General features: G+C 36.6%; 1 protein-coding gene across 1 annotated transcript in view; it reads right to left on the minus strand.

Moving 5' to 3' along the window:
• Slc9a7 (solute carrier family 9 member A7) overlaps positions 1-16,395 on the minus strand; it is a 154,506-nt gene that overhangs the window by 29,241 nt on the left and 108,870 nt on the right. The window contains 3 exon segments of the mRNA XM_047535667.1: positions 1,962-2,021; positions 11,261-11,414; positions 14,755-14,866. Coding sequence (XP_047391623.1) covers positions 1,962-2,021; positions 11,261-11,414; positions 14,755-14,866 — 326 coding nt within the window.

Raw genomic sequence — 16,395 nt, forward strand, 5'->3', positions numbered from 1 at the left:
CTAGTTTCAGGCAACTGTTCATAACCTGATGCAAGGTTTTTTTTGATCTAGGACATATATAAATCTGGAACTTTTGTTCTGCTTTATTATATCATATTTTAGCATTCCCCTGATACATGTAGGCTGAGCTCACTAGAGCACACACAACCGTCTTTTCTTCCAGAATAAACTGAATTATCCTTACTTGCATTAAGCATTAGACAAATGTGGAAATCCACACCAAATGAGAAAATAAAGCAATTAAACTGATGTGCTCATTCTGGAATGAATAAGTACCAAAAATTAATAACTTCCTTCTGGTATAATAATTTGTTCATTCTGGTTAACAGACAAAATGTCATGAAATCTCAGCAGCTTTAGAAGTATTCTACTTTAATTTTTTAATTTAATTTTTGGAGATGGTGCCAGTGTCTCATGCATGCGCTCTACCACTGAGTTGTACCCCAATTTGAAGATGATCAGACATACACCTTCATATAAAACCCTTGAACAACAAGGTCATAATCTGAATTCCCTCAAGTCCCAGAAGTAATAACTTATACTTCCTTCTTTTTTTTTTTTTTCAGTTGGTCTGGCTTTATTCTTGAATAGTTGAAAAAAATTACATTTGATTTAATCACAGTAATCAAGTATCAATACAGACTTTTTACATGTATAACATGTGTTTGAAAAATTGTCCACACTGGAAATTCATTCTGAAGAAACAATTCAATTGATAGAAACAGAGGTAAACCATAGTTACTAGAGGCCAAGGGTAGTGAACTGTTTGTAAAAGTACACAAAACTTTAGATAAGTGGAATAAAGAGATTCTTTGTATCTTATGGAGAGTAGAGTTAATGATACATGTGTTTCTTTTTTTAAGATAAGATGATTCAGCCAGGTGTGGTTGTGCACCCCTGTAATCCCAACAACTCAGGAGGCCGAGGTGAGAGGATCCTAATTTCAAGGCCAACCTCAGCAACTTAGTGAGACCCTGTCTCAAAATAAGGTGGGGTGTGCCAAAGGAAAGGGTCTTCCTCTATAACTTATCAGGTACCTAAAAATGAACTTTTTAGTGTGTATGTTCATGTGTGTGTGTTTACAGTATAAAAAGTATGACTTCAGTGAGTTTAACTATTACAATTAACTTCATGCACATCATTACAGGGTACATCTCAGACATATCCCAGAATCACTGCCCCATTACAGGTACTGCTCACTTTTACCACTGCCCCCAGGAAGTGAAATCTTTTACAATGCCAAGAACAGAGTTCAAGCATATTTTGCATTGATTTATCTACCAGCACCATGAATCAGATCAGGAAGAAAGCATACCAATTACAGCTAAAGAAAGGAAAGAAGAAACATTAAAGTTTTTACTCTGTTTGTTCCTACACCACCCTTAAGCATAATTATAGCATAAACTTTGATGGCTACTGAGAAACAAATTGCATTTAGAAGAATATTTATCCTTTTGTTTAAAATATTCTTTATACCTTCTGAATCACCACAAAAGGTATAAGCACACAAATACATACTTTATGAAACACAACAACACAGGTATTCAATTAGAATGGAAGAGTCACACTTCATTCCTGGTTGAAATATGAAATTCTAGTTCCCTTTATGAGTCACAAACTTTATTTACTAGATCATAAGCAGGATGTTATGGAAAAAGGATCTGTGTCACTGAAAATGAGCTGCTCCTAATACTAAATTCAGTTGTACCGAAAGGAGACACTTGCTAAATCAGGCTTTGATGTTGACAACACACTGTCCAAAATGTGGGGAAAGGGGACAATTCCAGGAATATCAAGACACATCAATCAACCCAGAGAAAGGGTGGAGAGAATGATTAAAATTAACTTAACCTCCCACCCCTTGGCCTAAAAGAAACAATCAGCACCAAGAGAAAATCTTAGGTTAGAAAGGAGAAAAGCCAGGCCAAGTTAATTGTTTTCTGAGGATGCACTTATGTCACCTGAAGTATTGCCAGCGGCGTTCGTTCTGGTCCTCTTCGGAGGGCTCCTCCACACCAACTCTGGGCAGCAGAAGAAGGGAATGTGAGTGTGATGGGGACAACAGGGCTGCCAGGAGCTCTGGGCACATGACCTGAACCATGTCCATGAAAGAATAGGCCATCTCACTTTTTATATAAATCCATACCCCTCTTGTTTTTGTTGCACGGGATTGAACTCAGGGCCTCTCATGTTGTAAACATGTACTCTACTACTGAGCTATGTGTCCCTCTTAAACTGTTCCCATTCTCTAAAACCCAGAGAGGCAGAGAAGCTGCTAAATTTTAAATTTAAACCAACAATGTTAGGAGGTAGGTCAAATGAGAACTAATTAGGAATGGAGTTAAGCCTCTCGAATATAAAGTAATGCTGTCAGAGGAATAAATACATCTTATACAAATGAATTTATATGATAATGCTATATTACCCTAGCATTAAAAAATATTACAAATACCAGTTTCATGAATTCATCTATTTCATTAAAGCAAGATATAACCCTATCAAAAAATAGAAAACAGTTAATGTTACTAAACACATATTTGAAATGTGTTTATACATATTTTTACACATATTTGACAGAAGGAGCAAAAACCTTATAGTATTGAGTAAGAGTAGCAATACTTAAAAGACCAAAGATGGTCCTTTCTTTAGACAAGCAAACATACTATGTCCACAGTTTCAACCTGAAGGTCAGGAACCCCACTTCTGCAATTCTCTTCCTTTGTGGCCTTTGATTTGACATGGTCACTTTCACCTTCCTTAATGATTTCTAGGCTATACCAAGTGCCTTAAACTTTACTATCATATTAGAGGAGGGTTTGCAAACTCAACAATATTAATATTGAGGCCAGATAATTCTCTGTTGGGGGGCCATCATCCTGTGTACTGTAAGATGTTTGTAGTATCCTTAGCTTCTACTCACAATAGCAGCCCCCTGCCACCCACCCCACATTGCAGCAGCCATAAATGTCTCCAGAGGTTCACAAATGTCCCCTAAGTGACAAAATTGCCCTGAGTTAAAAACCACTACACTAACTCATGTACTCTCAATGGGGATGATGTTGTTCCTGTAGATGTGAAAATTGGTTCTTATGGAACAAAAAACTAGATACTATAATGGTTTGTAGCCATTCTAAGGACTGTAATACAAAAGATATACAGCAGATCTGTGGTATTAAAATTTCATTGGAGGAATTTAATTGGGAAGAAAATTTGTTAAGTCTCCTTAGGGAGAGCAACAATGAAAAAATGGCTGAGAAAAACTGTGTCCAGCAATGTCCACATACTCATGTACTTATGTTTCCTGAAATATGCAAGTGACAACATGGCACTTCTTAAGGTGGATCTTTCTATTATTACATGTTTAAAATGTGACTTAAACCACTGTATATTACCATTGCATTAAAAAATATTACAAATACCTGTAAAACAAGACAGGATTCATTTAATGTAAGATTCACTGTTGCTCAAGTAAATAATGATAGTAATATTAGAAATATAACAGCTAAATATGCTAAGTGCTTACCACGTGTCATATTGCACACCTAATGAGAAAATTCTTCTTCATCTTTTTTTTATTGCAGTTCTGGGGGTTGAACCCAGAGCCTTGCACACATTAGGCAAGCATTCTACCACTAACCATATCCCTATCCCTTAATGAAAGAATTCTTCATCACATTTATATAATCACTTTCATCATCATGCTGATTGTTCCTACTTAAAATCTGTTGAGGAAACAAGGGTTAGAGATGAAATAAATTACCAAGGTCACAAAGATAAAAATGGTGGAGGCAAGACTCCATAGGCTGTTGGACCCCAGAACCTCAGCTTCCCCTTATAGGACACTGCCTTTGAGTACAATGTGGCTTCTGTTAACTCTAAAAGTATCCGATAACAAATGCTATTACACAAAAAGTTCAGGGCTTCTTCCTACCTTTATTCCTTACATTACCTTGCAAAGATTTACCATAAATTCTCAGTCTAACAGGATTATGCCAAACAAACAGGTTCTTACTTGTCCTTGGATGATTATATTACTGCCCTTTAGGATGCAAAGGTCCACTACCTCCCTACCCCATCATCTCTACCACTTCATGTATGTCACTTCAAGCTACGAAATCCAAGAGGACAGTCACTATGCCATCACAATGTAATAAGGCTCATCTGCTGAAATAATCCAATGCATTTGTCTAAATTACCAAAATTATGTCCCTTGTGAACAACACTTACTCAAGAGACTAAGAAAAAATTATGTATTAATAGAAAAAAATTGGAGCATTCTGCCATTATGTTTTAAAATATCAATCATAAAACATCAATTTAAAGAAAATATATAAGTTGGATGTATAGAAAGCAGTGACCAGGCTCTGGATTTGTAGTTGCATTCATTTATACAGACTTGAATTTAGTCATGGTTAAGAATCACAGCCATATCCAAATTATTTCCAGGGGAACTCCGAGGCCTACTCTGAGCTCCCAACTTCTGAACAGCTATTTAACAGTTAACCAGGTCCTCTCTTAGCAGGCTGGAGAAATAAGGAATAAGTAGGTACTGGTCCTACTGAGTTCACAGGGGTCAAAACACCACACTGAACATTAGGGGGTTTCTGAATCAATTTAAAATCAGAACCTGAGTTACAAAAATGATACATGGCCTTCAAGTAATACCAAAAGCCAGAGAAACCAATCAGTCTCATTCCCTATTTTAAAGGGAATTTCTTTTGATGCAATCTCTGTAAATGTCAGTTTCTATACTTACACAAACAGTGTTTATACACATGTGGAAAATGTAATGAACTGATACCATATAGTATTTTTCAACAGTGGCACACTTTGCTTCATTATGCTATCTAGGTAGAGTGGACAAAAGGAGGGAAATAATAAAAACAAGAGCAAAAAAATCAATTAAATGGAAATCAGGAAAAGAATAGAGAAAATCAATGAAATAAACGGTTGGTTCTTTGAAAGATCAATAAAATTGATAAACCTCTAGCAAGACTGAAAAAAAAGAGAGAAGGTACACATTAAAGGAACAATTATCACAAAATATCAGGAATATAACAGAGGATATCACTGTAAACCCCACAGAGATCAAGAGGATAATAAGGGAATGATATTATGAACAAGATAAAGTTTACAACTCAGATAAAATGGACCAACTTCACAATCTACACAACTCATCCAGTAAGAAATAAGTAATCTGAATAGCCATAGAAACTATACAATCTAAAAATTCCTGAGAAAGAAGCCTCCAGGTCCAAGTGATTTCAATGGAGAATTCTACCCAACATTCAAACATAATAATAACACAAATTCTACATATTCTCTTCCAGAAAATTGAAGAGTAGGGAACATGCCCCAACTTTTGTTGTAAGATCATACTGCCCTAATACCAAAACCAGACAAAGGCAGTAAAAAAAGGAACTACAGACCAATGTCCCTCATGAATACAGAAATAAAAATTATTTTTAGAAATGTTTTTGTAGCTGTAAATGGACAGAATGCCTTTATTTTATTTGTTTATTTTATGTGGTTCTAAACATCAAACCCAGTGCCTCACATATGCTAGGCAAAGAGTTCTGCCACTGAACTACAGCCCCAGTCCTAGAAATATATTCTTAACAAAATATTTGCTCATAGAATTTAGTAATATGTAAAGCAATATACCACAAACAAATGAGGTTTATCTCAGAGAAGCAATACTGGTTCAATATTTGACATGTAATATAATTCACCATAGCAATAGACTAAATAAGAAAAATAATATGATCATAACTGATGCATGAAAAGAACAGAATTCAATACCCGTTAATTGCAAAGACTCTCAGAAAACAAAAAAAGAGATAGGAATTTCCTCAACTTGATGATGAACCCTGCAAAAACCCTATAGCTAATATAATACTTAGTGGTGAAAGACTGAAAGCTCCCTCTTAAGATCAAGAACAAGAAGATAAATATAGATAATAAATATAGTACAGAAAGTCAGCTAGAGCAATAAGGCAAGAAAACAAAAGACACACTGGTTGAAAAAGAAGAAATAAAGTTGTCTCTATTTGCAAGTGACATGATGGTCTAGGTAGAGTATCTCAAAAAATCTACAAAAAAAAACCTTCCTCGAACTAATAAGTGAGTTCAGCAAGGTGACAGGATACAAAGCCTAACAAAACATGTAATAGGCCTTGTATGCTGGGAAGTACAAAATACTAATGACAGAAATCCAAGAAGGTCTAAATAAATTGAGAAAATACTATGTTCATGGATTAGAAGACACACATAATGAAGACATCTTCCCAAATTGACACGTACGGGTTTAATGTAATTCCTATGAAAATTCCAGAAGATTTTTTGATACAGACAAGTTTATTCTAAAACTCACAGGCAACACAACTAGAATAACTACAACAATTCTAAAAAGAAGAAGAAAGGGGGAAGAATCTATCTACCTAATGTCAAAGCTTACTGTACAACTATAGTTCTCAAAACAGAAAGGTATTATTGGAAGGACAGACACATAAATCAATGGAGCAGAACAAAACAGGCTCCAATGCACACAGACAACTGATTTTGACAAAGAAGCAAAAATTCAAGGAGTAAAGATAGTTTTTATAATAAATCATACTAGAACAACTGGATACCCATGGGTAAATGAAATAAAATTTCAACCTAACCTCATATCTTACACAAAATTAACTCAAAATGGAGTCATTTTATTAAACCATAAAATTTAAAAACTTTAAGGAAATAACACAGAAGAAAGTCTTCAGGACTTAGAGCTTACTGAAGGGTCCTCAAACATGAACACCAAATACATGATTCATAAAAGAAAAGATTACACATCACCAAAATTAAAACTTCTGCTCTATGATGCTATTTAAAGGATAACAAGACAAACTATAGTCTGGGAGAAAATATTAGAAACCATACGCCTGACAGAAGTTTTACATCTAGAATAAAGAATTCTCAAAAATCAATAAAAAACAAATAATCCAATTAGAAAATGGACAAAAGACTTGAACACTGAACAGATATTCCACCAGAGTTGTTGTGTTTATGAAGAGATGTTCAACATCATTAGCCATGAGAGAAATACAAATCAAAATCACCATGAGCTATCCCCACAAACCTATTAGAACAGTTGTAATGAAAAACAATGATAATACAAAAGTGTTGGCAAGGTGCTAAGAAACTGGATCTCTTGTATACTGCTGGTGGGAATATAAAATAGTACAGCCACTCTGGAAAACTGCTTGGCAGTCTCTTAGAAAATTAAACACACATCTACTGTCTGATCTAGCAGTCATACTCCTGGACATGTATCTTGGAGGTATGAAACTTATACCAATATGAAAACCTATACAAATATTCATGGTAGTTTTATGTAAGAGAGCCATAAAACCAGAAAGTACACAAATTCCTTTAAGGGGTGAATGGTTAAACAAAGTCTGGTACATCCATACCATAGAATATACTCAGGAATAAAAAGGAACACCCCATTCATATATGAGGTAACTTCTGCGGGGCATTAGGTCAGTAGGAAAAAAGCCAATCTCAAAGATTATATATTGTTCAATTCCATTTATATAATGTTCTCAAAATGACAAAATTATAGGGATGAAGAACAAATTAGAGGTTGCCAGGGGTTATGGATGGTGGTGGATAAGGAGGTGGGTATGATATACAAGGTAAAACTAGGGACATCTTCATGCTGATGGAACAGTTCTGTATCTTGAGTGTAAGTGATGCTTATGTGAAACTACTTGTGATAAAAGGGCATACAACCACACACAGACATTGAATCCCTGCCAGCTCCTATTGAGATATTGTACCATAAGTATGTAAGATGTAATGAAAAACAATGGGTGAAAAACACAAGGCATCTCTTGGTTCTAATTTTACAACTTCCTGTGAATCTGTAACTATTTCAAAATATAAGGTTTTTAAAAATTATGCTGTATAAAAAATTTTTATGCCCTGAAATTTTCTGGCTTACATATGAAAAATTTTGATTGAGAGTTCCTAAATTTGACAATTTCAAAATTTAACATGACATTACCAATAAAGAGTAATGAAGCTGAAGTAATGCTTTATAAAATATCAATAATAGCAAATCTTGACCACCAATGCTAGAAAGAAAAGACTGATTTATATTTCTATTCTCTCTGTTATATTACAAAATTATTATATGAAGAGGGGATCAAAGAGTAGGTAGATTTTTTAAAGTAAGAAAAAAAGTATTACATGTTATCTGTATTAGTATTATCTGAGATGCTTAGGACCAGAAGTGCTTCAGAGTTTTTGGATTTTCAAATTTTGCACAGACTTTACTAGTTGAGTATCCTTAACCTCAAATTTTGAAATGTGAAATACTCTAAAATCTGAATGCTTTTGAGTGTCACAGTGCTCAAAATGTTTTGGATTTTGGAGTATTTCCAACTTTGGATTTTCAGATTAGGGATGCTCAACTTGTACAAAGAACTGTCAGGCAGCTAATAAATAAAATGTTCTATTATTTTTCTGGATTCTGATTTTATATTTATTATGAGTTTTGAAAACTTTGAAACATGCTATAATTTATTTCTCGCTCAATTCAGGAAAATTCACCTTTTATATATTCAGAAAATATTCACTTTATACCTGATTTTGTATGAGCAATTTAAAGTAGCTCCCTAAATTGTATAAAAGTTCCAGATCTCACAAAGTAGAATCTGTTGCTCTACCCAGTTATTCTAGAAGACTAAATTAGAGCACAGACTTTGGAGTTGCATAAAGATCTTGACCTGCCTTCATATAACTATGAGACCAAAGGCAGGCTATTACCTCTTTATGTGTTGATTTCCTCATTCATAGAACACTCACAACACCAGGGTAAGAGTATGTATGTATAAATACATAATTGGTCTTTTGAAGATGTTAACACAATATAGTCGTTCCTCAGTCCACAGGGGATTGGTTCCTGGACACTCTTGGATAACAAAATCTTCAGATGCTTAAGTCCCTCATAGGAAAGGACATCTTATTTGTATAAACCTATGCACACTTTCCAGATAGGTTAAATCATCTCCAGATTATTTATGATGCCAAATATAACTCAAATGCTATGAAAATTGTTGTCATACTATACATTTAGGGAATAATGACAAGAAAACAATCTGTACCTGTTCAGTACAGAACCAATATTTCCCAAATTTTCAATTCATACTTCATTGAATCTGTAGACATGAAACCCACAGATATGGAGGGTGAACTGTATACAAAAGTACTTAGAAAAATGCACCTAGTACATAGTAAGGTGTTAGAAAATGACTTCTAGAACAAATGCTGTTGGTTGCTTGCTCAGTAGCAATTCTTGCTGTCTTTTTCCTACCAGTTTCTAGCCTAGTTCAGCATCCTTTCCTTAACCTACAGTTTCCCATGTTCTCACCTCTGGGTAGGACTGTTTTAATGGCCCACTTTTTGAAAAGGGTTATGAGAAGTACAAACAAATCAATGCTCTACTCCCAGTGGAAAATTATCTGATCCTGCACATGTTTTGATGGGGTGAAAACAGAAAAAGACTTAGAAAATAAATATGATTTAATCAGACTCTGAGCATCCAGGGTACTTACTGGGTGATCAGACAAACAGGAGCGCGAAATAATCTGAGGTGATCTAATGCAAAGATTCTCAACTTTGTGCAGAACAAACCCCCCTTTCTTGCCTCCATCCTGCTACACAGAACAAAGATGGTACTATCTTATGTCTCAAGTTTAAAACCACGAGGACTGTAAATTTTCTTCCTCAGGTTTATGTTCCCCAGAATGGATTATTTTACTTCATCCAACCCTTGAGATTCATGTCAGGAAACTGAAATTCTAACCATTCCACATTTCATGACATCAAAGTAGTCCTTAGCACAGCAACCCTTCTAACAGGGGTTATAACAGCGGTTAAGCATGTGGACTCGAGCGAGACTGCCTAGATTCAAATCCTATTTCATTCACTTAAAGCTCTGTGACCTTGGGCAAGTTGTTGCTCTGTGTCTCAGTTTCCCCAATAATAAAATAATAGTGCTATATCTTCCATTATAGGAATGTTATAAGAATTATCTTAGTACATGCATGACATCTAAAACAGCATCTGCAACATAAATGTTACTGATGGTTATAACTATCAATAATAAGCTCCCACCTTTATCTGCAGGTGGAGACACACTAGCCAAAAAAATGGTGTAGCTGGCAGTGCTCAAGCCCAGGAATCCCACCTGCCATCAATACCAAAGCCTCAGATGGAAGAGATTATTCTTTCAAATTCTACTTTTCTCCCTGAGTCCAAGGATAGCTGGAAGATCCTTGTATGTTTTTTCTCCTCCAAGCTAAGTATGCACTGCAGATTCTGTGTATTTTACATCTGGAAAGGAAGTGCAAATTAAAAGCCAGCACAGAAAGGAAAAATATTGCCACCTGGTGGCTTTTCAGAGAATGATTCCTCACATGTTTGTACTATGCAAGTATCTCTTGGTCCCCATCACCATCATGGCATCCTCTGCAGACCTGAAACTGCAACAATTGGAGGAGAAGGGCCCTAGAGATAATGTGGCAGAGTGCCTTCATTTAATGTTAAGGAAAACTGAGCTTCAAAGGCATGAGGGGCTTGTCTTAAACCAGAGTCCAAGTCAGGCTGTGGGTCTGGAACTGTTCCAATGCTGGTATTGGAGCTTGCAAACAGTTTGGAATTCAAAAGCTCTTAGAAAACCAAACTCAGGTCAGTGTTCCTCTTTCCTGACATACAGCTGCAACAAATGAGAGTTACACAGGAAATGTCACCTCTTTTGTGCACTCAAGCAAGAAGAGACACAGCATACAATCTCATGCTAAAACAAAACTCTAATTTTCTCTCTTTATTTTGGCTGATGAGCTTATTCTTTAGGCCCCATGTTTCACTGCAAAGGAACATGAAATACTGGAGATTGTCAGGGGCTACAGGTCTATTCTATTTCCTGCAGCTTTAAGATTTTTAAAAATTTGTGTCCTAATATCACTGCTCTAGCAAGATCCAGGTGATTCTAATTCTCTGTGTTTGTACTGACAAGTTTTAATGATGACATTTTTTTCTGTTGGAAAGTCCCAATACTCCAAACTTTTTTAAAAATTTAATCCCCCTCCAAAACAAAAGACAAAAACCTTCCATGAACTAAGCTGTGGCACACCTGCAAGGCATACCGAACATTCTCAAAAACTGGAAACTGACATACTTAAATATAAACTGGTCTTGACTCTGAACTGACCTTATATTAAGCCATGACAACATGGGGGTCGTGCCTCCACCAATGATCCAGACGGTGAAGAAGACAATGAGGAGGGTGGTCGTGAACATCATCTGGCGAGCATAGGATGCTGTGTCACGGATGGCCAATGCAAAGGCCATGGCTCCCCTGAGGCCTGAAGGGACCAAAGAGGAAGGTCTTCTGGTGATAAAGACAACTGACAAAGTATCCTCAAAATCCACTGCTGCCACTTGTGGCTAATAAACTCCAGTCATTTGTGCTTTGTGGATCAAGTTGTCTTACTTAGAAAGAAGAACCTTAAAGGTGTATGGTTGTCTCCTCTTTGAAGTTATCTTTTGCAAAATTCCAAATGAGAAAAACAGTACACTACTTTGTATAGCACCTTTTTAGAATACTGACACACTTATTGTCTAAATGATTTTCCCACCAAAAGCAAGGCAAAATATGAGTGATGATAACACAAATTCTCTAAGTCTGTGATCCAAATACTAGACAGTCAACATAAATTTAAAACACATGCTAGCTATGAATATGTCAAGTGTACATTTATGGAAAACAGCACTTCCTTAGCAAAGAGGGAAGCTGTGTAGAGAAGTGAAATATAGCTTGACTTATATCAGGAGTTGCCAACACTTTCTTTAAAGGGCCAGATGTTAACTACTTTAGGCTTGGTGACCCAAGAGACCAAATCAAGGATGTTATGTAGGTATTTATATAAAAGATAGAAAATAGGTTGCCACAATTATTTTTGATAAAAATCAAGAATATGATAAGAACAATTGAGTACAGTTTGTTGTAATGCAAGTCTACTAATGACTAAAATGACTTGATTTTTGATAAAAATGACTAAAATGACTTGATTTTTGATAAAAATCAAGAATATGATAAGAACAATTGAGTACAGTTTGTTGTAATGCAAGTCTACTAAAGAATAGAATTCTTTGCAGAGGGATATTTTGATTAATTGCATTTCAATGTTAGTGCTCCCTGTCATCAAACAGATCTTAAATATTCATCTGTTAAAGGGATTCTGAGCTGGTGGGGTATAAAAAACAGGTTTATATAATTATAACAGTCAGATTTAGCCCTGAAACTGTTCTTTGTTCATCCTTGAGGTACATTAACAGGTTTTAAGATTAACCAACATTTTAATGTTTTAGAATTTATCTTTCTAAGCTCTTTTGTTCTGTCCTCACACCATGTTCACAATTTGTTTTATGGTAAAGACAAAATTCACATTATTTAATATCTATCTAGTAATTCTTACTTATCTTGTGCAGGACAGTGTGTACATTATATGAGAAGGAAAAGTTAGACCTATCATATCTCTTTATACATCTCTCCTTTCCCAATAATTTCACAATTAATATAATCTGAGACCTTCACTACAATTCATGAAAGACTGACTTAAAAAAGTTACATTAAAAAAACAGTAAAGTTGATGTTTTCTATTACTCTGTCCTAGTGAAAGATAGATATAAGCAAGATCACTCCTTAGCCAACAAGGTCATCAGTCAATATTTAAGCCTCTACAGGGATGTTGTCACCAAGAAGAGAATTTGGGGGCCAGAGAAAAACAATGTATGACATCTTTCTTATTTTAATAGGTAAACTCTGTAAGCATATGAAAGGGAAACCTCAGGTAATGCAAAACCTTGAGGAGTAGGTTCCTTTGGATAGCCAAATTTCTCCCAGCATAAAATATTTTTGGTGATATATTATATAGTACTGTGTATGTCTCAATCTTGTGGTAAAGAAGATAGTGTTCATATATTCATCTTCTCCTGTCCACTGGCATCTTCCTAATATGTAAGCAGAAGCTTGTCACTGCCCTTCCTCATCAAGCTCTCAATGTTTCCTTGTTGCCCTTATATAAAACCCAAACTCTTTGGGACAGCTCTGGAGTTCTGTGGTCTCCCCTGTACATAAGTGGTTCTTGAAGTGTGTCCTTTACCAGCAGCAGCTGAGAAAGTGCTAGAATTTCAAATTCTTGGGGCTCACCTCCAGAATCAGATACTCTGGTAGTGGAGCCTGCAATCTGCTTTAACAAGCCGCAATAGGCAATTTTGATCAAACAAAAGCCTGCAGTTCACTAGTTTAGATGCACTTCTCCTTGGCAACCTCACTCTTTCTGCTTTGCTCTGTGTGTCTGACCTTTCAACAGGACTGCTGCCCCTCCTTGAAAAAGTCGCATGGGGCAATGTTTATCTGGCTTTCCACCTGCTGCCTCCTGAAATTTCATTTCTTCCAAAGTCAGTTTGAAGGCCATCCCTTTTATGAAGATACTCCTCTTCTTGTCCTTGTTTTTCACACCTCTTTGTTCAAGTTATCATCCTTTCTTGAGAGGAAATTAGCTCTTTGTGCACCTGCCTCCCCACAGAGGACTGTGACCTCTCCTGGAAGGAGGTTGGTCTTTGTGTCTTTCACAACCTAGAACTGTGGCTTATAAAAAGAGAACATCTACAAATGTTTGTCAGAGTGAAAGGCAATCAACGTGGCAGAGCATAGATTCATGTTCATGGGCAAGCTAGCATGAGACCAAAGGAGAGATTTATGGAGCAGAGCCTGTTGGTGTCATTTCAGTGTGATTTTGTTAGGCCCCAGGCACCTTTGTAAGGCCCTCTAAAACTACTGCATTCCAGTAAAGTGGCTACTACTCACTCTGTCCTCTGGTACAGCCCTCCCTCCATACTCACAGGACAGAGATATCTTTAAGGGTCCCAGTGGCCTTTTGCCCCCAATATCTCCTCTCTTTGGTCTGCAGAGATGCTTGCTGTATCCTGGGTCTCATATCTATGCAGGTTGATGTTTACCACCCTCATTGCATCATCTATTCATGGCAATTGCTCTCTCCCTTCTTTACTTCTACATCTTTCTCTATTGTCCTCTGTCCACTCAGTGGCTTTTCTGGGTCTCTCAGTTTTAGAGTGAAAAGGGTTATGACAGTGTAAATCAAGCAGAACTGTCATAGCTGTTAAATTAAGTTTGGGATTTATCTTGCTTTGGGAGTATATTTTATTCCTCTTGCTCCACAGAAAGTCAGAACAAGGAGGAACTTTGACTAATTGGCTCAATTACATTACTTCACAAGAGAGGGTACTGCAGCTGAGAGGTGCTGAGTGATGTGGCCCATGCTTTGTTTCAACACAAGCTATTTTCCTTCTAATTTTAAGTCTGGGGTCCTTCTAAGAAGCTTAAGGGTTATAAAGACCTTCTAGAAAACAATCGAGTATTTTGAATATTTATATATCTCTAGGTCCCTTGGGTGGCAGATATGCAAATACCTATGGGGGGAATGTTCACATTTGGTAGTATGGTTTTCAAATCAACATTAACTCAGTTGAACATATACATCTGTCCTACTCTGCACTGCAGGGGATACAAAAGAACCAGAACATTGAATATTTTTATGAACCTCACTGATTAGATTTTAATCATACTATCATTGCTTGCTAAATAAAACTCATTTTCATTGCATATATACTGTTTTTTACCTGAAAACATCATCATGTGTTGAAAATTCCAGCCAATCTTATGTCTTCTACCCAAGTTCAGGAAGAAGGAGAGTGGGTACATATGCGCAGCTCTGCCCAGGAAGATAGCAACCTGACCACCAGGGTGAAGGTTAAGGAACCAACACATTTCTAGAATAGCACTTTCACACAAATTGGTTGATCAGGGAATTTTAATAATGCTATGATCCAGGGAACTACCCAAAGAAGCCAGGCTGTATAATTTCCCCCTAGAAAAATCTCCTAGCAATAAAATGGGTATCATTTGGTCAATGTTTCCCACATTCCATTCATGGAGATAACTTCTAGCTTGTTAAACACACTGTTTTAACTTTCTGACTTAATCCAAATAGTACTGATTAAGTCTTCAACCTGTCTAAAAATGAGTCCAAAATAAGCTCAAGTACCATGGCAGGAATGGGGAATTAATAAAAGCAAACCATGCACTGCTCTACCACAAGAAATATCACAAGAAAGAAAAATTACTAACCCTGGAACCAAATATAAAGAAAGTGTTTCTGGGTAAGAGCTTGCAAACTTCACTTGCAAGTAAACACCAGGGAGTCCAATGCCCAGTAAGAACCTACAAACAAGAGATGGAGAAACTTAAAAGTATTTATATAACAAAAAGATTTTCAGATAACTCACAAGAATTAACCCAGGTAGATTTCTTTACCTAAATGGTTGAAATGTCTTTTTGAGATGTAAAAAGTAGAAAGGGAAGAGTGTGGAAAAGGAAGTCTACTGTGCAAAGCAAAGAATTCAGGGAAACCAGTCATCTGTCGCTTGCCAAGTTTAGACGGCACTCAACAGAGAGAGCTGCTCACTCCCCTGGTCAGAGAAGGAAACCCCCTGTGGGAGCCAGAGGAATGGAGAGCTTCCGTTTAGGCAAAGTGCCAGCTGCAGGAGCTGCAGCTGTTTCAGACAGAAGCCAGGGTGGAACTATCTTCTGTTTCCTCCAGGGTAAAGCATTGACCGTTTTTCTTTTCTTTTTTAATTCTTCTTTCTTTCTTTTTTTTGTAACAAAAGGAAACAGGTAGTGCTCATAAAGGACATTCTACCCAGAGATGAAGCAGAAGATCTTAAGTGGTCAGCAGCCTTTAGGATTTCCAGAGGACCCTGCTCACCCTGCAACAGGCCCTGATATAAAAATGGGCTGTGCTCTCACAGGATGACATGCAAGGAATACAAATCAAAACAACATGTCTGTTCCCTCTTAATGAAGAATAAAACGCTGATCATTCAGATTTTGAGCTATGTGTCTGGTGAATACAGTGTAAATCTAATGAGCCACCAGTATGAGCATAGGACACTAAGTAGATGAATTTCAAGACTACTATATAGCAGCTTGGGGAGTGTCAATCATTCCTTTGCAAGAAATGAAAAGCCCAGAAGAGAAAAACACTCCTTGCTGCCAACATTCCAAGAGCTAAAGATTCCTATGAAGCCTCAGAAAAGGTGAAAGTAAATGTCCAGCAATTTGGGACTTCTGCTCAGGATCTTGAAATCAAGCCCCAGAAAAGTTCATCCAATGAAAAGAGTAGATACCTAGTGAGTGAAACCCGCTACTGTATTCATTGCTAGGCATTCACAATTCCTCCTTGCTCAAGAGAAGGCACCCCC

The sequence above is a fragment of the Sciurus carolinensis genome, chromosome X (assembly GCF_902686445.1).
Source record: "Sciurus carolinensis chromosome X, mSciCar1.2, whole genome shotgun sequence".
In the NCBI taxonomy this organism is placed as follows: Eukaryota; Metazoa; Chordata; class Mammalia; order Rodentia; family Sciuridae; genus Sciurus; species Sciurus carolinensis.